The 23,204-nt window shown below is 41.6% G+C and overlaps 1 protein-coding gene across 2 annotated transcripts in view; it reads right to left on the bottom strand.

Moving 5' to 3' along the window:
* Positions 1-23,204, bottom strand: part of CNTNAP5 (contactin associated protein family member 5) — a 773,538-nt gene that overhangs the window by 18,940 nt on the left and 731,394 nt on the right. For both annotated transcript variants that reach the window (XM_045559127.1, XM_045559128.1), the window contains exon 21: positions 21,234-21,321. In XM_045559127.1, coding sequence (XP_045415083.1) covers positions 21,234-21,321 — 88 coding nt within the window. The remainder of the gene's footprint in view (positions 1-21,233; positions 21,322-23,204) is intronic.

Below are 23,204 nucleotides of genomic sequence, written 5' to 3'. Positions count from 1 at the left end.
AGCGAATTTCTGGGATTTCAATGTAAGAGGCATTTTAGAAGTAGTGTGTTTTGCAGCTTGCTTCAAATCACAGCACAAATTCGATTCAGTAAATACTAATTGAGGATGAACTGAGCACGAAGCACTGGTTGTGGGTCTGCAGGAAGCCTGGCTGCTTCCCAGGCCGAGCAGGCCGCAGTCACAAGGCGGCACTCGCCGTGGGGATGGCCCAGTGGAAGCCTCTCCTGCAGAACTCGCACCCACAGTGCTCCCTCCCGGCAGCCCGCAACACTCTGCATCTACAGCTCTTGCTTCAGAGCTCACCTACGCTTCCCTGGTTAGTCTCTTGAACCCTTTTCTTTGATACACGCCGAGGTGGCCACCAGTGTAAGGGAGCACAGACCGGTTTCAATAACCCGGATGTGATCAAACATAAGTTCATCTGCTGACTGCTGCAGAGTGCAAGGGGCCCGTGCAGGATCACCCCGCCCCCAACGTCATCAGTTCTCAGTCGAGTGCAGCATTGTTGTGTTATAGCCTGTGGATTTGACTAACATGGTAGCATTTCCTTTCCTCTTTGTCCGTCTGATTCCAGAGAATACAGAATCATAAATTATCCCAGTGTGTTATAATTTACTTTTGGCTACATGCATCAGGAAAAAAATTAATAATAACAGTGGCCCAAATAAAGGCAGAATTTATTTTATTCCCAGTTAATGAGAAGTCTGATGTTAGGAGGCTCAGTTTTGGTATTAATATCTTGCCTCCACGTACCATCAGAGACCCAACATTCTTTTTCAGATTTATACTCCGCTCTCCATAGACCACAGCCTTGGTCTTTCTCCTCATAAGATGACTGGAGGAACCCCAGACATGAGCCCTGTGTTCCGGGCAGAAGAAAGCAGGGAGGGGGAAGAGGGAAAGGGTACATGCTTGCTATGTCAGGCCATTTGGAAAACGCTTATGACTTGTCTGTCAAGCACAATGTCCCACAGCCACTCTTAACTCAATGGAGGATAGGAAATACACTTTTTAACTGGGAACTTTATTCCCTCAAAAACAATAAACAACAAAAAAACACTGCATTAAAGTGAGAAGAGAAGGAGAGTGAACATTGAACATTGGAAGGCTGTTTGTTAACAGTCTCTGGCTCAATCCCCTTCTGATACGTAACCTTTCTTTTCTGTTCTCTCCTTCAATTACATAGTTATGCGATTTCTCCTCTAACACCAGGTTTTTACCACCAATGAATCAGCCTCCTTGGTTCAACACTCACCTCTCACAGTTATTAAGACTATATCTTTGGCCAATTTTCATGATATATTCTGGGCTCAATTTCCTTATCTATAAAATGGGGGCAAATACAGTGCCCGCATACAGCAGATTAAAGAGGGCAGCAGTCTTTGACGTGCTTGTGCCAGGAGGCAGGGTCTGTTTCCCTTCCCCTGGGATCTGAGCTGGCTTGCAACTGCTTTCTCCACTGGACACACTGGAAGTGATGCTCTGCCAGTTCCAGAACTAGCCTCAGGGGGACTGGCACCGTCTTTCTGAGAGACATCATGTGGAGAAGCCCTGGGACTACGTGGAGAAAGAAGGGCCAGCAGAGCTCAGCCTTCCAGATGTCCCTGCCAAGCCACCAAGCATGTGAGCCACTCCATTTAGACCCTCCAGACTGGCCCAGCCACCAGCCAAATATACCAAGTAACTTAGTCAATACCACAAGGAGCTGAGGAACCCACCCAGCAGCCTCTACCCAAATTCCTTCTCCACAAAATGGATGTCCATTTAAATTACAGGGTGGTTTAATACACAACAATAGATACCAACAATTTTTCCACATCTGTCGTAAGCATTAAATGTACTTATACAGGTACAGCCCTTAGCTTATTGCCTGGTGCATGGCAAATACTCAACAATTTCTAGCTTATATATTTTCTTCTAAGATCTTACACACCTATCTGTGGAAGACCTCAATGCAGGTCTCTGTCTCGCACACACCTACCCCGAACTAAATCTGTTCTAATTAGCCTTTCAGATAGTATTTTACTTCTATTCAGCCATTTTATTATGCCTTCTTTCATATACTAATTTATTCTTTCTAAAATTGTAAGTTCTGTGATGTGGGGTTTATGCCTTATAAGCCTTTCATTAAGGGCTATATGGCATAGTGAAACAAATACGATCTGTGGTGTCAGGCAAATCAGGCTTCGCATACCAGGTCAACCAATTAATGAATGGACGGCAACTGCTGTAGTTTGAAATCCTTCTGAAGCAGACCCCAAGGCAAGCAGCAGAGTGCAAGTAGTTTATTTGGAAAGTGAAGCAAGCACTAGGGGAGTGACGGAGGAGATGAGGATGGGAAGGAAACATACATGGTGCATTATCAGACCGACTAGCACCATGGGGAACAAGAGCTTAACCTCACCAGGAAAACCCCGGGAGCCAATGACGACCACATACCTCAGACTTATCCCAACTGACAGTGCGAGAGCTGGGGTATTAACACACCAGCTCATGTTACAATCGGCTTAGGGTTATTCCTGGCAGGCACTAAAACCCTGGCACTCTGGCTTGACACATAGGCAGGCAAAGCATGCTTCTGTGACCAAAGAAAGCTCTCAGCAAAATCTCAGGTGCCGGACATTGTAACCGAGCTGGCAATGAAGCGGTAAAGGCAGGGAGTGAGGACAGAGCACCAACAGCATCTGCCAGAGCAAACTTGGACAAGTTATGGAACCTTGATTTCCTCATCTCCCAAATCAGGATAAAAATGATGAACCCAGAGATCTATTATACTGAACTCTACGTACATTACTTCTAATACTCCCAAAGTCCTGCCCTTGTAGATTTCACAAATATCAGGGAATAGAGTTGAGGAAATAGCTGAAGTGCAATAAATGACAGTTGACTAAAACTCAGTGAATCTACTAAAAAATAGCAGTACATGGCTGTCTTTAATATACTTATTCCCAGCTTCCTGGAAATAGCAGAGATAACAGTGGGGATAATATTGTCTTGGCTTAAGTCATTCAAATAGTTTAATAAAAACTAAAAGAAAAAAGTTCTGATTAAGAGAAACATTCTATATGAGATTATGATAATAGAAATGAAAAGCATGTTACCATTTTTATCATAGCAATTACTGACTTAGCACTAACAGATTAGAAGCACATTTGCCTTAGTTTAATCAGTAAACATCAGCTATATCATAAAGGAGCACTTGAGAGAATGCCCACAAAAATATTCCACACTGTAATCAAAAACATAAAACCACAGCTTGGAAAAAAGCTCTCTAGGAAAAGACAAGGAAAATACTATATATAAGAATTTCTTCCTGTTTAAAACCACCTATGACTTCCCAATATATTTCACGTAAAATACGACAAACAAACAAACAATCTTGGCTTTTTGGGACTTGGACCTGCCTGTTTAGCCCATCCCAGCCCACCGCCTTCACTGTGGCCTCGCGGTGCAGAACCAGGCTCCACACGGGGACTCCCAGAGAAAGGAGCTGCTAAAAGAGAGAGAGCTAGTAGGCTTGGAGTCTCTCATCTGCCAAATTTTCTTTCCAGCCTGAATTTCACAGGAATTCTTTCTTCCGTTTCTATTTTCAGATTTCCCATCTGTAAATGCCTCCCTACAGCATCTAAATATTAAGCAATCACTGTGCACTAGGCAATATGTGTAAAAACCTATAATACATACATACTCGTGTAATTATTTAATCATCAAAATAATCCTGGTTAGTTGTAATGATGATTCCTTGTTTACAGGTCAGAAAAATGAGGCCAGAAAAATTGAGGAACTTGCCCGGGTCTCAACTACTTATGGCTGAGCCAAGCTTTGGGCTCAGTCTGTACAATGCCAGACTGCAAGCTCTCACCATTTTACCATCCTGCCTTTATAACCCATGAAAGCTTCAGTGCTTGCTGCTCAGATGTGTTTCTGGCTGATGCTTAATTTATAAGTAGCTCAAGTAGCTCCTTCTAGAAGGAACAATATGAAATTAGAGACAGATGATATTTGGGGAGTTTGAAGGGATCGCTAACAATGGTAGAAAAGTGTGTCAACCCATCCTTCCTCAGCTATGGAGGCCCTGGGTATGTTGCTTACGAACACTGAAGACGTGTGTCCACGAGCCGCAGTAAGACACTGAGGATCACAGGGCAACAGCTGAAAACTTGAATTTGGTGTTCTTCAAGGTTCTCGAAAAGTTAGACATGACTTATAAAATTCTAGAGCTTTCAGGAGCAGAGCACAAAGAGAGATGCATGTTTCGTATCTCATTTACAGATGAGGGAGCCAGTTTTGCTGATTGACGTGGAATGACTAGTGGCAGTTTCAGAACTGAAACTCCACAGTATTAGTCAGGGTTTTCCAGACAAATGGAATTATTAGGACTATAAGGAATTGGCTCACAAAAGTATGGAGGCTGAAAAGCCAGAAGATCCATACTCAGCAAGCTGGGGACCCAGATGAGCTGATGGTATAAATTCCAGTCCTAATCCCAGTAGTCTCTAGACCCACGCAGAGCTAATGTTTTGATTTGGGTCCCCAGGCAGGAAAAGATCAGTGTCTCCCGTAAGGGCAGTCAGTCAAGAGGAGTACCCTCTTACTCAGACTGTTTGTTCTCGTCAGGTCTGCAACTGATTGGATGAGGCCCGCCCACCGTGGGGAGGGCCATCTGCTTTACTCGGTCTGCTGGTTCAAGCGTTAATTTCATCAGGAAACACCCTCACAGACACATCCAGAATAAAGTTTGAGCAAATGTTCGGGTCCCCTGTGGCCCGGTCAAGCTGACACATACAATTATACATCACGTCCACTTTGTACATAGGTCAACACATTGTGCAGCCTCCTCAATTTTAATTTGCTACCCCCAACCTCACTCAGGGGAATTAGTATCAAGTATCAAACTTCACAATGAATCAACACAAGGATACAAGATGGATAGAAATGGTGCATAAGAAAACTCTTCAGCCACAGAAAAGATATCACTGTGGTCCTCTGAAGAATCCTATGGGATTAGGTCCTCAGGTGTAGATTTTACCAAGCGTGCAAGGGAGCATGAGAAGTCCTGATCTGAGATGCTGAGTCCCGTTCATGATCTCAGCTCTTGGGGTATCCCTCCTCTTTCCTTTGGCACAGCCAACACCTTGAGTTCCAATTCCTTCAACCTGCCACCCCTAAATTGAAACTCAGAGCTTATATAACTTCAGACTACAGTAGTATAAATTAGGAAGTTTTATCCAGAAGGTTTCAGGATTCCCAAAACAATCATACTGCAGATTCTAGACTCCATTGGAAGTTGGTGGCCGGTGACTCCAGATTCCATATCCTTTCTGCTATGGCAAGAAAAAGGGAAAAGGTGAAGAGTAACTAGGATGTCTGCACACACAAGAAATGATGTATTGCAAATGAAAGGACAGCTCCCTGACTGTCAAGTGGCTGGCACGTGTCTGTGGTGAGCAGAGCCATGAAGGGAGCGCTTTCGTGGGAAACCCGGGGCGTGTGGTCAGTACATGCACAGGTTCAAGATACAAAGGTAAGGGGGGAGTCATGCTCCCGAGTGAGGCTTGGAAATCCACAGGTTAAAAATATAAACTATTATTAAATATCCACACTTATGTTTATATGTGATTATTAAATGTATGTCAATATTTTAACTGGGAATATCATCAAGCTCAATTTCCTTTTCATCAGCTATGGAAAAATAGGTTTGCTTGCAGCCCAGAAATTCATTGATTTGGGTCAGCAAAATTGGCTTTCAATTTCCTTTTTATCCATTTTTCTTTTTTAAAAAATAGTATTAAATATGGCTTTGGGGTCTGCTCTGGCATTAGAATTTTCAAAGTCAAAGTTCATAAAATTTCCATATATCAAAATCATACAATATTCAAAACTAGAATAAACTCCAAACATCATCTGGCAGTCCCTGACATTTCAAAGAGGATAGATTTTCAGCCAAGAGGTATTAGGCAGCTGTTCACAGTCACATAGTTCTGTGAGCACCGAGACACCCCTGCCTCCAATCCTACTGCTTGTCCCCAGTCTGGTTGCTGACAAAAGCTCCCTGAATCACATAGTACAGAATGACCTTGGGATGTTACCAGTGATAGTCAGTCCTCATCCTTAGTGTCTGATATTTGAGGTTTAGTGGGGTTCAGTGCGGCGGTATGCTTGTCTGCTCAGGGATACAGAAAGGTAAGGTACTCAAAAGAGGTAATGTAACCAGGAGTCATCTTTGAAGATCTTTTTTCATTGACAAGTAGGAGGGTGAGAATGCAGGGAACATAGGTTACAATATAGAATTTCCTGGACTGATTCCACTCAGTTAGCCCTTGGGTACTGTTGGCTTTCCAAAGGCAATAATTCCTCTCCTGGATATATACCCAGTACAACTGAAAATAGGTATTCAAATAAATACACACACACACACACACACACACACACACACACACACACACGTTCATAGCAGCCCTATTTGTAATAGCCAAAAGGTGGAAACAATTGAAGTGTTCATCAAAGAATAAATAGATTTTAAAAAACACCCTGGTACATGCATACAACATAATATCACCATTACTCTGCCATGCAAAGGAATTTAGTACTGATACATGCTGAATGTCATGAACCTCAAAGCTATGCTAAGTGAAAGAAGTCAGACACAAAACGTCACAGATCGTATGGTTCCATTTATATGAAATATCCCAAGTAGGTAAAGCAACAGAGACAGAAAGCAGCTTAGTGGTGTCCAGGGGCTGAGAGGAGGGGGTTGGGGACTGACTGTTTATCGGGTATAGTATCTCCTTTGTGGGTGATTAAAATATTTGGGAGCTTAATACAATGTTGCTGCACAACATTGTGAATGTACCAAATGTGTAAATGTCACTGAATTGTGTACTTTAAAATAGTTAATTTTACATTATGTGAATTTCATCTCAATAAAAATATAAACATAACGATGGGGTGTCATAGTCTACTGATGTCTCAACTTGTCCAGGCTACAGTCCTCAGTCATTTAATTGAACACTGAGCCAGGTGTCGCGGTGGAAGTACTTTGCAAACATGAATGAAGTGCATAATCAGTTGGCATTAAGTAAGGGAAATTATTTTGGATAATCTGTATGGTTCTGATTCAACCTGTTGCAAAGTTTTAAAGGCAGAATAGCTCTTCAGGCTTTCCCGAAGAAGAAGAAATTCCATCTGTGGGAAGCAGCTTGCGACCACGCCAGAGAGTTCCGGCCTGCACCTGCCTTCTGGGCATCAGACTCGGCCTCCACAGCCAGCTGAACCGATTATTTGCAGTAAGTCTCACTACATTCTCTCCTCCTGTTATGCCTCATTGGCTGAACCTTGACTGATACAGGTGGGTTCTAAATCTAGGAGATTTGGCATCTAAAGTCTTCTGTTCTCTCAGCCAACTCTGCAGCAATCTTCTCACAAGGACAGAAATCTTATAGAAAGAGGAAATCGTTCTAAAAAGTGAACTTTGCACCTTCAAATACTCATACTTCTTCAAAAAATAAATAAGTATTATGAAACTACAGGGTTATGACAGGGAGGTGAGGCAGATGTTTATACCTGATGCTCACTCAAATATGGGAAATAAAAGGACTTTTACCCAGGAGACACTGAGATCCACCAGCTCTCTTTGCCAACATGACTTTCTGAACCTCTCTCTCTAAACAGGAGGTTGGAAAGTCTTTTCTAGGAAATCTGCCTGTTCCAATAAGAATGGCCTAAAGGTAAAGACATTGGAGCTCGCTCAGTAAAGGCCAGCCCTGTTCTTCAGGGCAGCTCCCCGTCAGCACATTCTAGCCGCCCCAGTCAGAAACATGAGCAGACAGCCCAGGCTCATCCCCAGTAGGGGGAAAGCCACCAACGGGTATGAGAGACCAGATGACGTAACGAAGAAAAAGCAACTTGAGGAAAGCAACTATGGAGAGAGAAGCAAAACACATGGACACATACAAAAAGAATTGGTCAGGCACGTACAGGTGGTCACACACATGTACAGAGGAACATGCTCGTACACATATACACACATGTACATACATGTACAGGTATGCACAAACACAAATACCCACATGTGTGCACTCACAGGGGAATTCAGATACAGGCATGCACACCCCCCCACACGGGCAAACATGAACACATACACACACACAAGCCATTAATATACTCAGAGTGGTAAGAGAAGATAAACCTTGAAGCCCCATATAAATCTCCAAGAGCTTAGCTTGGTGTCCTTGTGCATAAAGGTTTCACTCATGTCTTTGGAGACACACTCTGCCCACATGTGATCAAGCCCCGCCTCCCACAACATGCCAAAGACACCTCTGCAGCCCCCAATGTAATGTGAGCTCTCACTAGCACGGATGACACATACAGGACCTCCCATTCGGAGACCTAGAGCAGCCAATTTGTGCTTGACACGCAAGATATTTGATTGGCCCCTGCCTGATGGAGACACCTTGCTCTGTAGAACTAACAATGACGTGTCACCCTTCACAAAGAGGGGCCCCGGTCCTCTCCCAGGGTCAGTGGGGAAGAGCATCCTGGTTACAGATGGTTTTACTTTTGCGTTTTCCTTTCTCTAGCCTTTGAATGCCCTTAGAATACGAATTTCGTGCCTTAAAGATCAATTGTTCTGTAATTACTGCTTGTGCACAACGTGGGGTCTCCACTGAGACCACCGGATTTTTAACAGCAGACACAGCTCCACACCCTTCTCCTGTAATCGTGGGACACTTGGCTGCCGTGTGCTGCACCCCAGCAGGGACTCCATGAGTGCTGGTCAGTGGGCTCACGGGTTCCCTTCACTCCTTCTCCAGCCTTGCCCATCGCACACCTGCCGGACGATGGCAGCCGGACTCCGCACTGATTGTGAAATTCTGTTGCTCATCTGGAGTCCAAGGCTATGAGTCCAGAGCCACGAAACTATTCAAAACCCCTAAACTGAGTGTGGCCTGGGGTAACCGACCAGGACTGTGTCAGTTTTAGCAGGCATTACTCCCCATCCCTGGAAATCCCTTAGGCTTGGGTAGACCGGAATAGCGGGTCACTCATGTACAGGATTTTAGAATCAGGAATAGAAACACAAGCATTTCCCTCCTGAACTGAAAATAGGACCTCTGTCAGCAATGCACTACTAGTCAAGAGAAGTGTACTGTAAAACGCACAGGGCACACACGGCACACGGAGACCTGTGTTCCGAGGTGGGAAGGAAAAGAATATGGACAACAGGGAGTCCCCGGCTTCAGAGACCGCACTCTGCCCCAGGGAAGCAGCTCCACACATAGGAGAAATACAAGGCAGGGAACTGTGAGCAAGTTCAAGGTGGGGAGAGATCTGTCCCCCACGGCTGTGGACTAATGTGAGCATTGCCATGGTGCACGCTCCAAACTGGAATCTCTCCGTTGCTATTGGACCTGCGTCTCCTCTCCCCATCCTTCATGCTGGGGATTTCTCAACTCCAGAAGCAGCTGAGCAGGCCACAGAGCTGGCTTAAAGGAGGAGGGTAGAGGGGCAGCCCTACAATCAGTTATGATGCGTCCCCAAGTTAGTAAACCTGGGCTCAGATCAGACCAGACCTGTTTGATTCCCCCTACAATGACTGGCCAGAGCTACACCTCTTTCTCCTTCCTCTTGCACCCTTTATTCCTGTCATCTGTGGCCTGACAGCCACCTACCCAGTGAATCACCCAGATCTTCCAGCTCCTAGTCCACACTGCCTCCTGCACCTGCTCCCCAGTGCCCAGGCCATCCCCAGTGCAGGTGCTTGTCTGCTCACACCTGAAGGACAGACGTCAGCACAACCTCCACACCCGGCCCCTTTCCTCCGTCCTACTTGCGGTCCACAAGACAGACTGGCAGCAGCAGCTCTGACCACAAGCCTCCCCTCCATGCCTTCTCCCACCCGCGTGGTGCACGGTGGAGTCTGGACCCCTCGCAAAGCACTCAGGTCCTTTCTAGTATCCCCCCAGCTGAACTTGCTGTTTGCTTCTCCTCTGTCTACTGCCTGCGTGTACAAGTCCCTCTGAGAATGGCTAGTCACTGTTCCCGCCACACCATCTTTGCCTCCCCGCTGTCTTACTTGCTCCACGCCATTCCTGCTTCCTGGAATGTGCCCCATTCATTGAGACAAAACCTGTGCCTCGAGACTAGGGCCAGGGCTGGTCTCCCCAATGGCACTATTCTGGGTCACCTCTGCTGGAAATGGTCTCTTCCTCTCATGAGCCCTAAGCACACTCGATCTGCACAGTTCTTTTCAAAACTACTCATGTGATAATTGTTAAATAAGTGTCTTATCTCTGGAAATATGTGTTTCATCACTTTGGGAACAAAGATGCATAGGCTACACCTCTTTAAAATTCTCATACATTCACTTAGTACCTTGCCTGGTATACCATAGGTGCTCAATGTATGCATTGGATGAATTATCTACAAATAATGCTAGGCAGCAATTTTCCTAATTTCAAATACTATATTTATATAATGTTGATCTTTTAAGAGAGGCATGCCCTAGGCAAGGCTTAAATTCTCTGGAAGCATTTGAAAAAGGTGAGGAAATAAATGAGAAAGATAAGGCACACGTCCTAGTTAGGGTTGATTAGAATAGGCAGTAGTTGATTTTAAGCGAATGAACTCAAACCATAAATTTCCTAGGCAGAATGATTTATTTATTCTCTGCACTGGAAAGCAGTCATTGGGACTCTTTATTAAGCAGAAGATAGAGAACCTTAGACTAAGACCCGCACTCTGACACAGATCATTAGCAATCATAATTGTGGAAGGGAAAAGGAAAATCCCGAGATTCAGGTCAAATCTCTCCTAGGAATAAATGACCTATAATCATTCCTAAGTGGCAATGTGCTTCATGCTATTTTAACCTGTTTCAATATGCAATTTATTATCATTAATGGCACCCTACAAAAATAAAATCCTGGTAGACTAAAGGAATAACCAGTGGCCACACAACCCTCCTGGACCTCAATTCCCTCTCCTTCCATGTGGGAAAGCATCTCCAATTCTAATCTGTGCCCATTCCCCTTGTTTCTTTCAGGGGCTACCCTGTAGGGGGCTTCCATCCTCACCAAGCTTGGGAGAGCCCCTGCAAGGCTGCTGAAGGGAGTTCATTACTCTCAGCTCGGACCCTTTTCACTTCATTACCTTGTCAACATTGACATTGATAACACTGGCCCAGATTCCCCAGGCAAAGGGCAAACAAATCAATAGCGGTGCCATTGGCAAGGAAGAGGATATCAGCCAAAGAAAATCAATAGGCACAATGGTTGTAAGCTCTCATTAAGAATAGCTGCTGTTTCCAAATACCACTCAGTGCCAGACACTTGACTCGCATTGCCTCTTATCTTCATAACAAATCAATAAAGCAAAGATTGCTACTTTTACTTTACAGATGAGGAAACCAAGGCTCAGAGAGGTGCAGTTAGTAGTGACAGAAGTGGCAAGTGACCTTTATAGGGCTTGAGCTCAGAACTGTCTGATTCCAAACCCATTCATTTCCCACCTCACTCTCATGCACCATTGTGAAAGAAAAATCACAGTGTTTGAAAAACCTGGAGATCCTCATCCAAGATCTAGAGGCAGCTGGTTGCGTGACATTGGGACCTGTAATGAGCACTATGATGACGGTTCAGGTTCCTACAGCTCTAACATTTATACATATATGTAGTTTTCTCTTCAGTGAACATTAAGGAGCACTTAATATGTGCTGCCAATATGGGGGTAGCAAGGAAGACAAAACCGTAAATAAGACGGGAGTCCTGTCTTTGAAACCTCATGCTCAGCCCAGGCGGAGAAGGGGAGAGAGAAGGAGGTGATGTCAGACATCTTCAAACTGCAGACTAGATTCCAGGATTCTAATCTTGGTTGACTTACCAAATATCACATGTCTACAACCCATCAGAGACAGCTCTGCTCCCAAGAGCAGAAGTTTAAATAATGTCAGGTGTGTTTGGCCTGGTTCCACTATTTTAAGGTGATTTCATCAGAGGCTGAAGCAAGGGGAGAGTGAAACTCAAGTTTTGTTATGCAAAGAGTGGAACACCTTTACCCCGAAGGGGACTGGAATGTAAAGTCATTCTCAGAAGGAAAGGAGCTGTGTTGGATGAGGTGGCTTCTATTATTACTTTACTGGGATTACAAACATTTATTGAGCTTTTATTTTATATCAGGCATCATGCTAGTCACATCATCTGCATTGTCATCTGATTTTGCAAACAATAAGTGTTGTAATAACAAATATCTGTATTTGAACAGAGAAATCCAAAGTTCAGAGAATTCAGTAATTTGTGCAGGGCACATTAGGTAGTGGTGAAGTCACGATTTGAACCCAGGGCTGACTGTAAAGCTGCACATACAAGCAACATCCTAAATCTCTGCCATGATCAACACTCCCCTCGCTCTACATTCAGAAGAGACAAAGCTAAAATTACAGAACCCCCAGCAGAATTGTCTGGAATACCTCACGTTATTCCTGAAAACCCCAAACGTGGCAGGATTGATTAGGGTGTGTAATCCAGACATACACACACTAGTTTTATGCTACTGGGAAAGACAATCTGTAGGATCTCTTTGGAGATCTCTTTGTAGACAATCTCTTTGATTCCATTTTCTCATCTAAAAAAATCTCCCTGGGTTGTGAAAAAAATTAGTTAATATAGGAAAGAGTTTAGATCTGACACATAGCACTATATTATCAAATAATAATACTAAATACTAGTTTTTATTAATATAACACTGTTAGTATACCACAGATATTATATATTGTTAGTATTATTATTTGCTTACTGTGAAGAAAACCTAGTGTTTAGCATAGTGTACAAGAGACACCCTAAAACTTTGAAAAACTTCAATACTCCTGACAGACAATTTACCCTGATAAATTTCCTGTGAAACAAATAAGTTTTAAAGTACATAGGATCTTAAGAACAAGGACAATTTATTTCTTTTTAGTTTTTAGTAGCACATTGTGTAGTCATAAGAATGTTCAATACTTTTTGTTTGAGGAGAACTAATTCAAACTTTCTATCAATTACAGTCACGCCATGTGACTTCCGGTCCACCACACACACTACCCTTTGCTGACACAGCCGGGCAGAGATGAGCAGGGTCTGGCACCTCCTTGAAGGCCACCCTCTCAGAAATAGCTTGGGAACAGCTCCTCCCAGCTGAGGACAGTCGCATTTGGAAACAACATATCATGGATACCTTTGTTTCACTCATTGGTTTTACTCACTAGCAAAGACAGAGCAGACAAGTGATGCTATCAAATGAATAACTCCAGGGCATGCTGCTCAAAGAGTGGTTTCACTCTTAGAAAAAACAGACAACTTTTACAGAACAGTACAGAGCACAGAGCAGGGCTGTGCTGCTATCATGAAGTGATTCATTTAAGATATAGAAATAAAGCTGCATCTCAAATGAGAAGATAACACACATTCTTGTTGCATGAGAAGAAACTAAATCATCTACTGAATTTCTCCATGGGGAAAAATGCAGCTCATTATTTTTAAAAGAAACAATATCAAAAATTCCATGTAACCCAGTTGCAGTTCCATGTTGGTTATCTACAAAGTAGAAAATACAAGACGTGGGTGTTTGGGAAGTTGGGATGATTGCTGAAATCTGATATTTCAGGATGCTTTAAAACACAACATTCACCTCATGACTCAGGAAGTCAGATTAGATTGATGAATCTGAAATATTTCATTACTCAGAAAGACAATGTCATTAAGAATTATCTGGACACAATATAAGACAATTACACACAATGTTACAATTTGAGTCAGGAACAGGCTGTGGATTGGGGATTTGGTATTTACTAAAGAACTATGTGTGACCATAAACAAAGTGAAATATCATTTAAGAAACATATGCAGCCGGGCGAGGTGGCTCACACCTGTAATCCTAGCACTCTGGGAGGCCGAGGCGGGAGGATTGTTTGAGCTCAGGAGTTTGAGACCAGCCTGAGCAAGAGCAAGACCCTATCTGTACTAAAAATACAAAGAAATTATATGGACAGCTAAAAATATATATAGAAAAATTAGCCGGGCATGGTGGCGCATGCCTGTAGTCCCGGCTACTCAGGGAGGCTGAGGCAGGAGGATTGCTTGAGCCCAGGAGTTTGAGGTTGCTGTGAGCTAGGCTGACGCCACGGCACTCTAGCCCAGGCAAGAGAGTGAGACTCTGTCTCAAAAAAAAAAAGAAAGAAACATATGCATTTAAAATTAAACAATTTCTTAGAGGAGTCACTTGGAAAGTTGCAAACTTGTTCCAAAGAAGGTAACATGCATTTATTTCTTAGAAAAGCATCTCTCAACTATTATTTTTTCTGTTGTAACACATTTAGACTGTTGATGTACACAAGCACAATCTATTCCCCAAATTATGCACAATTCCTAGACTACCTCCATGATTGCACCCCCTTTTGTCCTCCTCACAGGAGAGACAGCAAACTACAAATGAGAAAAGGGGTAGTATTATCGGGGCATTCTTGATCTCCTCTCAGTCCAGCTCATTCTCTGGTAAGAGCATCTCAATGTCCTTTTGAGAAGTAACCTTTCCCCGTCCTCAGCACACGTGGTTAACATTGAGCCTACCCTTTTGGTCTCTCCAGAGCCACAGCTGGGTGATGGTCCAGGTATGGCTGTCCGGTGTATCCCAGCCATCTGGACACTGCCACAGTCTGGGTTTGTCACTTGGCATAAATTGGTCCTTAGAAGCTCAATCCTAAGACTTTTTTGGAAACTTTTGAAAATGAGAGGCTTTGTTTCCATATAGGATGCTGAACTGGTAGTATTTAAGCCTGGAAGTGTTGCCACTGAACGTTGGCTGTGAATGAAGCCTCACAAAGAGGAAAGCAGGGTGAGAGACAGACAGACTGCCGGGGGCTGAACTGTGATAATACTGGAGCTTCGGAATCCAGCTGTACCCAAAGCAGGTCCCACATTTTGAACTTTCCATTTTTACCAACTATTATATTCTCTTTCGTTGTTATTGTTTAAGCTGGTATGAATTTGATATGCCCGTGAAACAATACTCATTGACAGTGAGTTACACTCACCCCTTCGTGACTACCATGGTTCCGAATGGCTATTTTAGAGCACGTTTGAGTGCCTCTTTGGAAGTTAGCTTTACATTCACCTTGACGGACACATTGAAAAATCAGTTCTCCTTTATGTTCTTATAATCCTTAAATATCAAAAACCATTTAAACTAATATTTATTGAGTATATGGTAAATAACAAGTACTACGGATATAATGTTGCATGAAATCCTTATACATCTCCATGAATAAATTAAATGAATTAAGTGTTACTATCTTCATTTTACCAGCGAGGACCTACAAGCAGATCAGGCAAATTCACCAAGGTCACACAACAGTTAATTACAGGAGAGAGGCAAATGTAGGTCAATTTGTCTCCAAACAGCTGAGCATCTTCCACTCTAGAATTTTACTTCCCAGTTTAATATTGACTACACCAGATTTGAAACATAAGAAGAGCCTGTGTACAAAATCAAAAAAGAATTAAAGTTTTCCAAAATGAGCACTTTAAAGTCTACATCTTTCATTTATATGCATAAATTCTGCTGTTCCCTAAAAATGGCAACATAACTCACTCTCTGCAAGATGCTTGGGAAGGGATTTCAGTGGTCAGAGTGTTCACTCAATGATACTGCGATGCTGCAGAAGACACAATAGGCTTGAAGTTTAAACTTGAGGAATTGGGGAGAATTAAAGAACCCTGTTCTATAGAAGCAACCAGAATTCACTTTAAAAAGGACAAAAATACATGCAAGTGCTCACAGATACCCCTGCACTTTAAAGATTAGCTATAAATTTTATGCATCTTGAGAAGAAATTCTTTCAATTTTTTATGGCTTTTTAGGGCCAAGTAAACGTTTAAAACTACATAGGCAAACTGCCATCAGAGCAGAAGTATAATGTCTCTACCAGGTATGAGCTTTGCTCTATCAAACTAGCAAGTAGGCAGAGAACTAAGGAATGCTGGCCTCATGAGCGAATAATGCTATTAGCATGCCCTGAGTGCAAACTCCATTTTAAGGTCTATTCAGAAACTGGTAGCTACAGTTTAAAGGCAATTCCTTTCCACCAAAACTTTAATATGTTTCTGTATTTTTAGAAGTAACTACTTCCTAAATTTGTAAACCAGTAAGAAGTCTTCCCTGAGGAAAATAATTATTTAGTTCTTAATTATATCAAAAAATAGTAGATTTATTTTACAATCAAATTTAGTGATACATTTTGGCAGAGTAAAAAAAGAGAAATCAGGACCAGAAACAAATATTTAAACAAATACAAAAGAGGCAGAGTTTCTTTTAGAAGTTTCAAGCTTTTTGAATTGCTAAATCCGTCTGACTATTCATGTTCTTGTGACAGGGCCAAGTTAGACAGAGACTTAGAAACACACTGATAAGGCACACGCTGTTTGAAGCAGAGGAAAGCACATCTCTCAGCTTTCAAAGAGAGTAAGTAATTTCCCAGAAACAGATGATCTTATCCAAACGGGTGCCTTTCCTGTATATGTGTGCGTGTTCTCCCCCTCTCCTTTTCCTTTTAAACGTTACTTTCTCTTAAACTCACTGAGGTGATAGGCCAGAACCAAGTAATTGCTTTTGAAAGTCAAGAAATGTCAGTAAACCAAATAATGAACTTAGTAACATGCTATGGCTTGTCCTATTTGAGCACCAACATTTGTAGAGAACCAACAATGAAGTTTTAATGTACATGATAATCTCTGCTATTTTCATGAGCTGGTCTCTGTGTCATAGGAACCCTCAGGAAAGAAACTGCTTTATTTGTCATGGTATAATATCTGTAGCATCATGACAGGCATAGAGTATGCACTAAATGACTATCTTCTAAAATAATGAATTGGCTTTTGCAAAAGAAAATGAACAAACTTGCCTTTGCTCTGCAGTGGAATGCTATTAGTGGTACTGAAGAAAATGGAGACAATAGATTCACTACATAGTTTTTCCCTTAGTACTGACTATGAAAAATGCTTATAAATCCCTGATTTACAGTTGAAAGTGTCTTATAAAGTAATATTTTCTAAAATTGTGGAGTAGGGTTGCATGTGTCCTCAATTCCACTAATCCATTTCTACACCCCCTTTCTTTCTCTTCATCCCACTCTGCTCCTTTTCTGTATACAGGGGGCTTGATCTTTTTGTTTCCAAATAGTCCCCAGGATTAGTGTCCCTCCTTAATAATGAGCCTAATGTTCATGTTCATATGATATTCCTTTACCTCCAGCTAGCAACTTTCATAGACCACAGATGCTGGGGTTAAATGTGAGTCCAAATCCTTGTGTCTGTTTAATAGTGGTTTGGATGGGAAGGAAGGCCAGTAGGAAAAGGTCTGGCACCCTAAGAGCAACAAAGACATTTTATTGGGTATTATTCCTCAATCTTAACACAGTTTTTTTTTTAAAACCTGATAATCACATAGCATTAGAAACAAAATGACAAGGTGCCCATTAAACATGTAGTACTTTGCTTTAAAGTTTTATTCCACCAGTCTTATTGTTGATTTAACTCAAAATGGTGAAGGGTCATATGAATGCCATACACACTTGCAAGATTCATAGAGGGATTTTTTTTTTTTTTTTAAAGAAGAGGATGTTATTGGAGCTTCCATTACACGAAGTAGATGCCATGAAAAAGGCCTGGGCTTTGTAGTCAATAAGCCCAAGTTCTCTCCCCTCCCAGGATTCTTTTGATTTGGTTAAAATGAGGATTCAATGACCCAAAATATATTTAGGTAGCATAGAACAATAGGATAAACTAGATTTTCTAAAAAGAAATACTACTTGATTAAAAGCAACAAATGTATTTTTTAATGCCTTGCTGAACTCCAGGAAGTGAAAAAGAATCCTAACTTTTTTTGACATTTTTTTTTTCAGAGGGAGGGTGAGATGAAGGCAGTGAACCATAAACCAATATTAGAATTATATTGGGGAAAAATAAGTGAGTTGTTTTAAAGAAGAATGTATATTTTAAGTCTTGAGCCCTTGCACAGTGAAGATGTTTGACCTGAGACTCTGATATTATGCTTTAGTGAAAAGTGAACAAGGAGAAAAAAAGAAGAAAACACCTAACAGCATAGGGAATAAGCAGCACCTCTAATGTGGCTCTGAATTAAAAGAAAACAAAGAAATCAGCAAAACAAAACAGTAAGAAACATAACAATATGATATATTCTGATATTGATACTACCAACATTTCTGCTGAAACCTCAACAAGAGTCTTGATCTCAATCAGGTATGGAGCTCAAATTTATATTCCTCCACTATTCAGAAAAAAAAAAAAGTGAGACATTAAAATTGCCCTAAATTGGTAGAACCTCCTAGCACCTGGCAGAAATTAACACAAATCTTTAAGGAAAGCTTCCCAATTTTTGATCCTCAGAGTCCCCCAAAATTAATCTCAACCAAATATGAGTGCACTCACACACACACTCACACAGAGAGAGCAAAAGGAAACAGGCTACCACAGCAAAGAGAAAACAGCAAGTAACATATTTGGAGCCCCACATGCTTCAAATATTAAACTTAGCAAGACAAAATGTTCAATAACTATTAGTGGAATATTAATGAAATTCTGTTTGGGGGGGGAGGTTTGTTTGTTTTTTTTAAGAAACAGGATCTCACCTGGGCTTGAATAATGGAATTCCTAAAGACATAAAAAGATGGAAACAAACAAAAAAAGAACAGGGAAAACAGACTGTCTTAATTAATAGACACATATGAAAAAGAACAAAATGTTACTTTTATAAATAACAGGCATAATCAATAAAAAATGACTCATTGAATGAGATTAGGCATAAAGAGAGAATTATTGAATGTGAAGATAAAACCAAATGAGTTGCCCAGAACGCAAAAGATATTGTAACAAAGAATAACAGTTATTATAAAAAGAGGTAAGCGATATGAGGATAAAATTAGAAAGTCTAAGATTTATCTAATTCAGATCTAAAATAATTGAATAGAGAGAATAAGGAAGAAGAAAGATTTAGTATGTTCAAAATTGTTAAGAGGTGATGAATAGATGCATATGATAATACACATGAACTAGAGTCACAAATACATGTGAACCCATGAATAGATACATGAAGCATAATAATGTCAAGTAAGATACTTAAAAAATAAATCTACAATCAGACACAGGATAATGAAAATCATAAAGCACCAAAGAAAAAGAGATGACTTGAAATCAGCTTATGGCGGGGAGGGTGGGGTGGTCAGAGCATCTTCAGCAGCAGAGCAGGTGCACAGCCGACTTCTCAGCCGCAACACAGGGGCCAGCGGACAAGGGCGCAGTGATGTGCCAGGGAGTGTCTGAAACGGACTCTTCAGCAAAAGGGGTAAAAGAGTCCTGACTTAGCATTTGGAATATCCACCGGTATAAACACCTCTAATACAGCCAGTTTCAACCCATCACCAAGATACGATTGGATGCAGAGGTGGGGAGATGTGTTTAACCAGCTCTTAGGAGCCGATGCCGGGGACTGCATTGCACCTCTGAATAATTCCCCAGTATCTCGAGGAAAATACCTTTCAATAATGAATTGTATGTCTAGCAAATTTATCTTCCAAGCTTAAAGGTAAAATAAAAAGATTTTTATGATAAAGAGTTTACAGTTAAGGGACCCTTACACAGAAAAAGTCAAAATGATTAGTTCATAAAGAAGGAAATAAATTTGGCAAACAGTGAAAAAGTCTGAGATAAAGGAAAAAATGAGGAACAAATAAACTAGTGGCTTTATTAATAAATCAAAAATAAGCAATATCTACAGAAGATAATTATTATGAGGAAGAGGAAAGGAATGAGAACTAAACAAACGAAATTCAACCCAGAAATCTGTTATTATTCATTAGTTCATACAACCACATTTGAAAATTAAAATTAACGTTTTCTAGACCCTACTGAAGCTAGGTTTCTGGATTCACATTACATTCTGGAAACTACAAACCCTTTATGAATCTAGAGGGCTGTAGCAGGAGTCATTTTTCTGCCTTTTCAGCTCTTTCTACTGGCAGGCAAAAGTCATGGCAGCACGAAACGTTTTCTGCAACCACTTTTCAGAGATCTCCTGCCTCTTGTGAAGTGACATACAGTTCTGGGGCCACAGTGGCTTCTGGACGCCAGTCTGGAATAAGTGGGCAATAGCTCCCCATTAATCATCTTGGGGAGTCATGCCAAAAGACCCTAATAAGAACCCACACCATAAGTGCTGCAACATTTTTTAAGCAACTAATTTATTATGTTGAACATATTCCTGTTTCAAATGCCTAGAATTATTAATGTTTTCTACACTGTACTGTGACTGAGAGAGTTAGAAAGAACATGATAAAATTACAGGAAAAGTTGGATATATAGAAAGTAATGTGGCAGAAACAAATCCAACTGTACAAGTAGCCCCCAAATGTAAAAGGACTTACATTTGCCAATATAAAGAACAGGGATCACTAGATTGGGTATAAAAATCAAACTTTAGTTGTATATTCTTCACAAGAACACATATAAGGCTTAAAGAAAAGGAAGGATTGAAAAAAAAAGATTCAGAAAGATAGACCAGGCAAATACTAAAATAAGAAAAACTGTAATAGCTACATTAATATAGACAAAATAGATTTAAGTAAAAAAGACTATTAGAATCTTAAAAGATCACTTAAATATGATAAAATGTTCAATTCATCAAGCATATATAAAAATACCAATCTTCCATGCATCGAACAAATACCCTCATCATATGTAAAGCTAAAATTCACAGAGCTTCCAGTAGAAAAAAAAAAAAGAAAATTCATTTCAATCCTCTATCAATTGTTGATGAATTATCAGGTTGCTCAAATCCTCATTCTCTTTACCTAATTTCTTTAAGTAAAAATTAAGTAAATACAAGTAAAATATTAAGTAAAATTTTAAGAAGTAAATTCATTTATAATTAAGTAAAAATTTAATGATTTTTACTTATTTTACTAACTTACCTTTCACAAACTTCTATAAAGTAGATTTAAATGTCAGTCCCCAATCCTGCCACACACATCTCAGCATTTCCTGAATCAGAAAGCTGGGTTCCAGATCTTGCGTATTATGGGAGCGAAAGGCTCTAGATTTGAATCACTAAACACCCTAATGAAAATCATTTATTCATTTATTTTGACAAAACCCACTGGAAAGAAAGGAACCAGAGCAACATACCTGTGACTTTGCCCAGGGTGAGCGACCTTATGACTCTGAACTCCACTTCTGGGGAGAAGTTATAACTGAGCTGGAGCTGCCGGTCCACCTGCAGGACGACAGAGCACAAAGGCACATCAGCAGCTCTGGTCTGGGGTAAGAGGCACAAAACACTCCCATCTGGAAACAGCTTGGAAAAGCACACAGAGAGCAGACCCCTCTCTGGGATTTTCTCTCCGGAGAGATTAGAAGTGTCTTGCCAGTTCCCCCACAATGCAAATAAAATAGCCCTTTCTTTCTTCTTTGTGAAATGAGGGCTTTCACACAAGTCTTCTCCCTGGGAAATTCTATACAGCTTTTTACAGGTATTTATCTCCCCGCTGAGATTTTCTCACCAAATTCTTTGCTGCAAACAAGGAAACAAATGAACCCTGTGCAGGAGCTTGCTGTGCAGGATTAACATTAATGGGAGGCAGGCATTTCCCCTCCTTTTGCACTTAGGGCCAGCACTGGCCCCTTGGTTCCAAAATTCTGACCTGGTCTCATTCAGGTGTGGGCAGAGAGATTTTCCTGGGCAAGGATTGCAGTTTGACAAAACACTGGGTCCTGGGGAGGAGAAGCTAGCTGGACAGTAGCCACCACCATGGACAGCTGATAGCCCACCTTGCTGGGGTGGGAGGAGCAAAGGCCACCCACTGGGATTCACTGGGACTTTATTCACTTCTATGATCCTCCTGTAGGCATCCCTCCTCGGCTCGCCCATTGCTAATGCCAGCTCCGTCTGTTTGGTCCCTGCCTCCTCACTCTTAGACGAAACTTCCCATCCATCCCCACTGTTTTCAGTGTAGTCAAATCCTACAGGTTCCTACCAGGTTCTACTCTGAATATCCATATGATATTATCCCTGGGAAGAACCCTCATTATCTTACAGTTCACCTGTAAGGACAGGAGGCTAAGACTCCTTTGTCTGTGTGCCTGACTTTGCACAGCCTGGGAGCAGCCGGTTGGGACTCATCTAGTCCTTCCCTCTCCCCCGCCGTGACGTTCCTTCTGCACCTGTCTGCTCACGCTGACCCTCCTCCAGGAACCTCCTGGTGCTGCAGTGGTTTCTCCTGTGACAGAGACAGTGTCTCCTGTGACATGACTACATGCTTTGTTACTATTTCATGTATGACATTGAACTGTAATAATATTTGCTATTTATTGAACACTGGGTATGTATGAGACATGATATTAATATATCCTTCAAAATCTGTTCCTCCCTAGAATACTATGAAATAGACATTATTGTCCCTGTATTACAAATGGAGAGACTGACGCCACAGCAGCTTGGCCAAGGCCACACAGTGTCACAAGAGCAGTGTCCCGCCCACCACACAATATGGTATCTGTTTTACTTGTCATACCTCCCTAGACATTTAAGCAGCAGGTAGATGAACACAGTGTCTTTTTATTTCTGAATGTCTCGCATACTCACTCCACCAAGGTTTGAGTTTCTACTGTGTGCCAGGCACTGGGCCATGGGCCCCTGGAGCACAAGCCCTCTAGGAAGCTGTCCCTGCTGCCGTGGGCAGATTACCCCTGGGCAGATTAGTTCTTCTCTGTTTTCATCATGCTTTTTCCTACCTCTAACCCTGCATTTGTGCTACTGCATTACAATGAATGACCTGCTTTCCTTTCTCTCTTCCTCTGCTTTATTGCCACTAAGCTATTGGTTCTTTGAGGGCTCAGGTCACTTCTTATTCATGTATGTTTTCTACAGAGCACTAGCACAGAAACTGGCAAAGTTTGCTGAGTAAATAAACTAAGATCCTCTATTGCTTCCCTGTCTATCTGGTGAGCTATAAAGACAGAATCTGCCATAACACCGGACGTCTCTGGTAGCCATAACACCTTCAGTACAACATCAGCTTTTCAGTGCCCTTGGTTCCCAGGCAATAGTCTGTTTAATGCTCATGAGTTCAGATTAAGCTCCTGCCCCGAAGGAGTTTC

Source organism: Lemur catta, chromosome 8 (assembly GCF_020740605.2).
Source record: "Lemur catta isolate mLemCat1 chromosome 8, mLemCat1.pri, whole genome shotgun sequence".
Lineage (NCBI taxonomy): Eukaryota > Metazoa > Chordata > Mammalia > Primates > Lemuridae > Lemur > Lemur catta.
The sequence above is the reverse complement of the archived record's forward strand: the minus strand, read 5'-3'. Positions and strand labels throughout refer to the sequence as shown.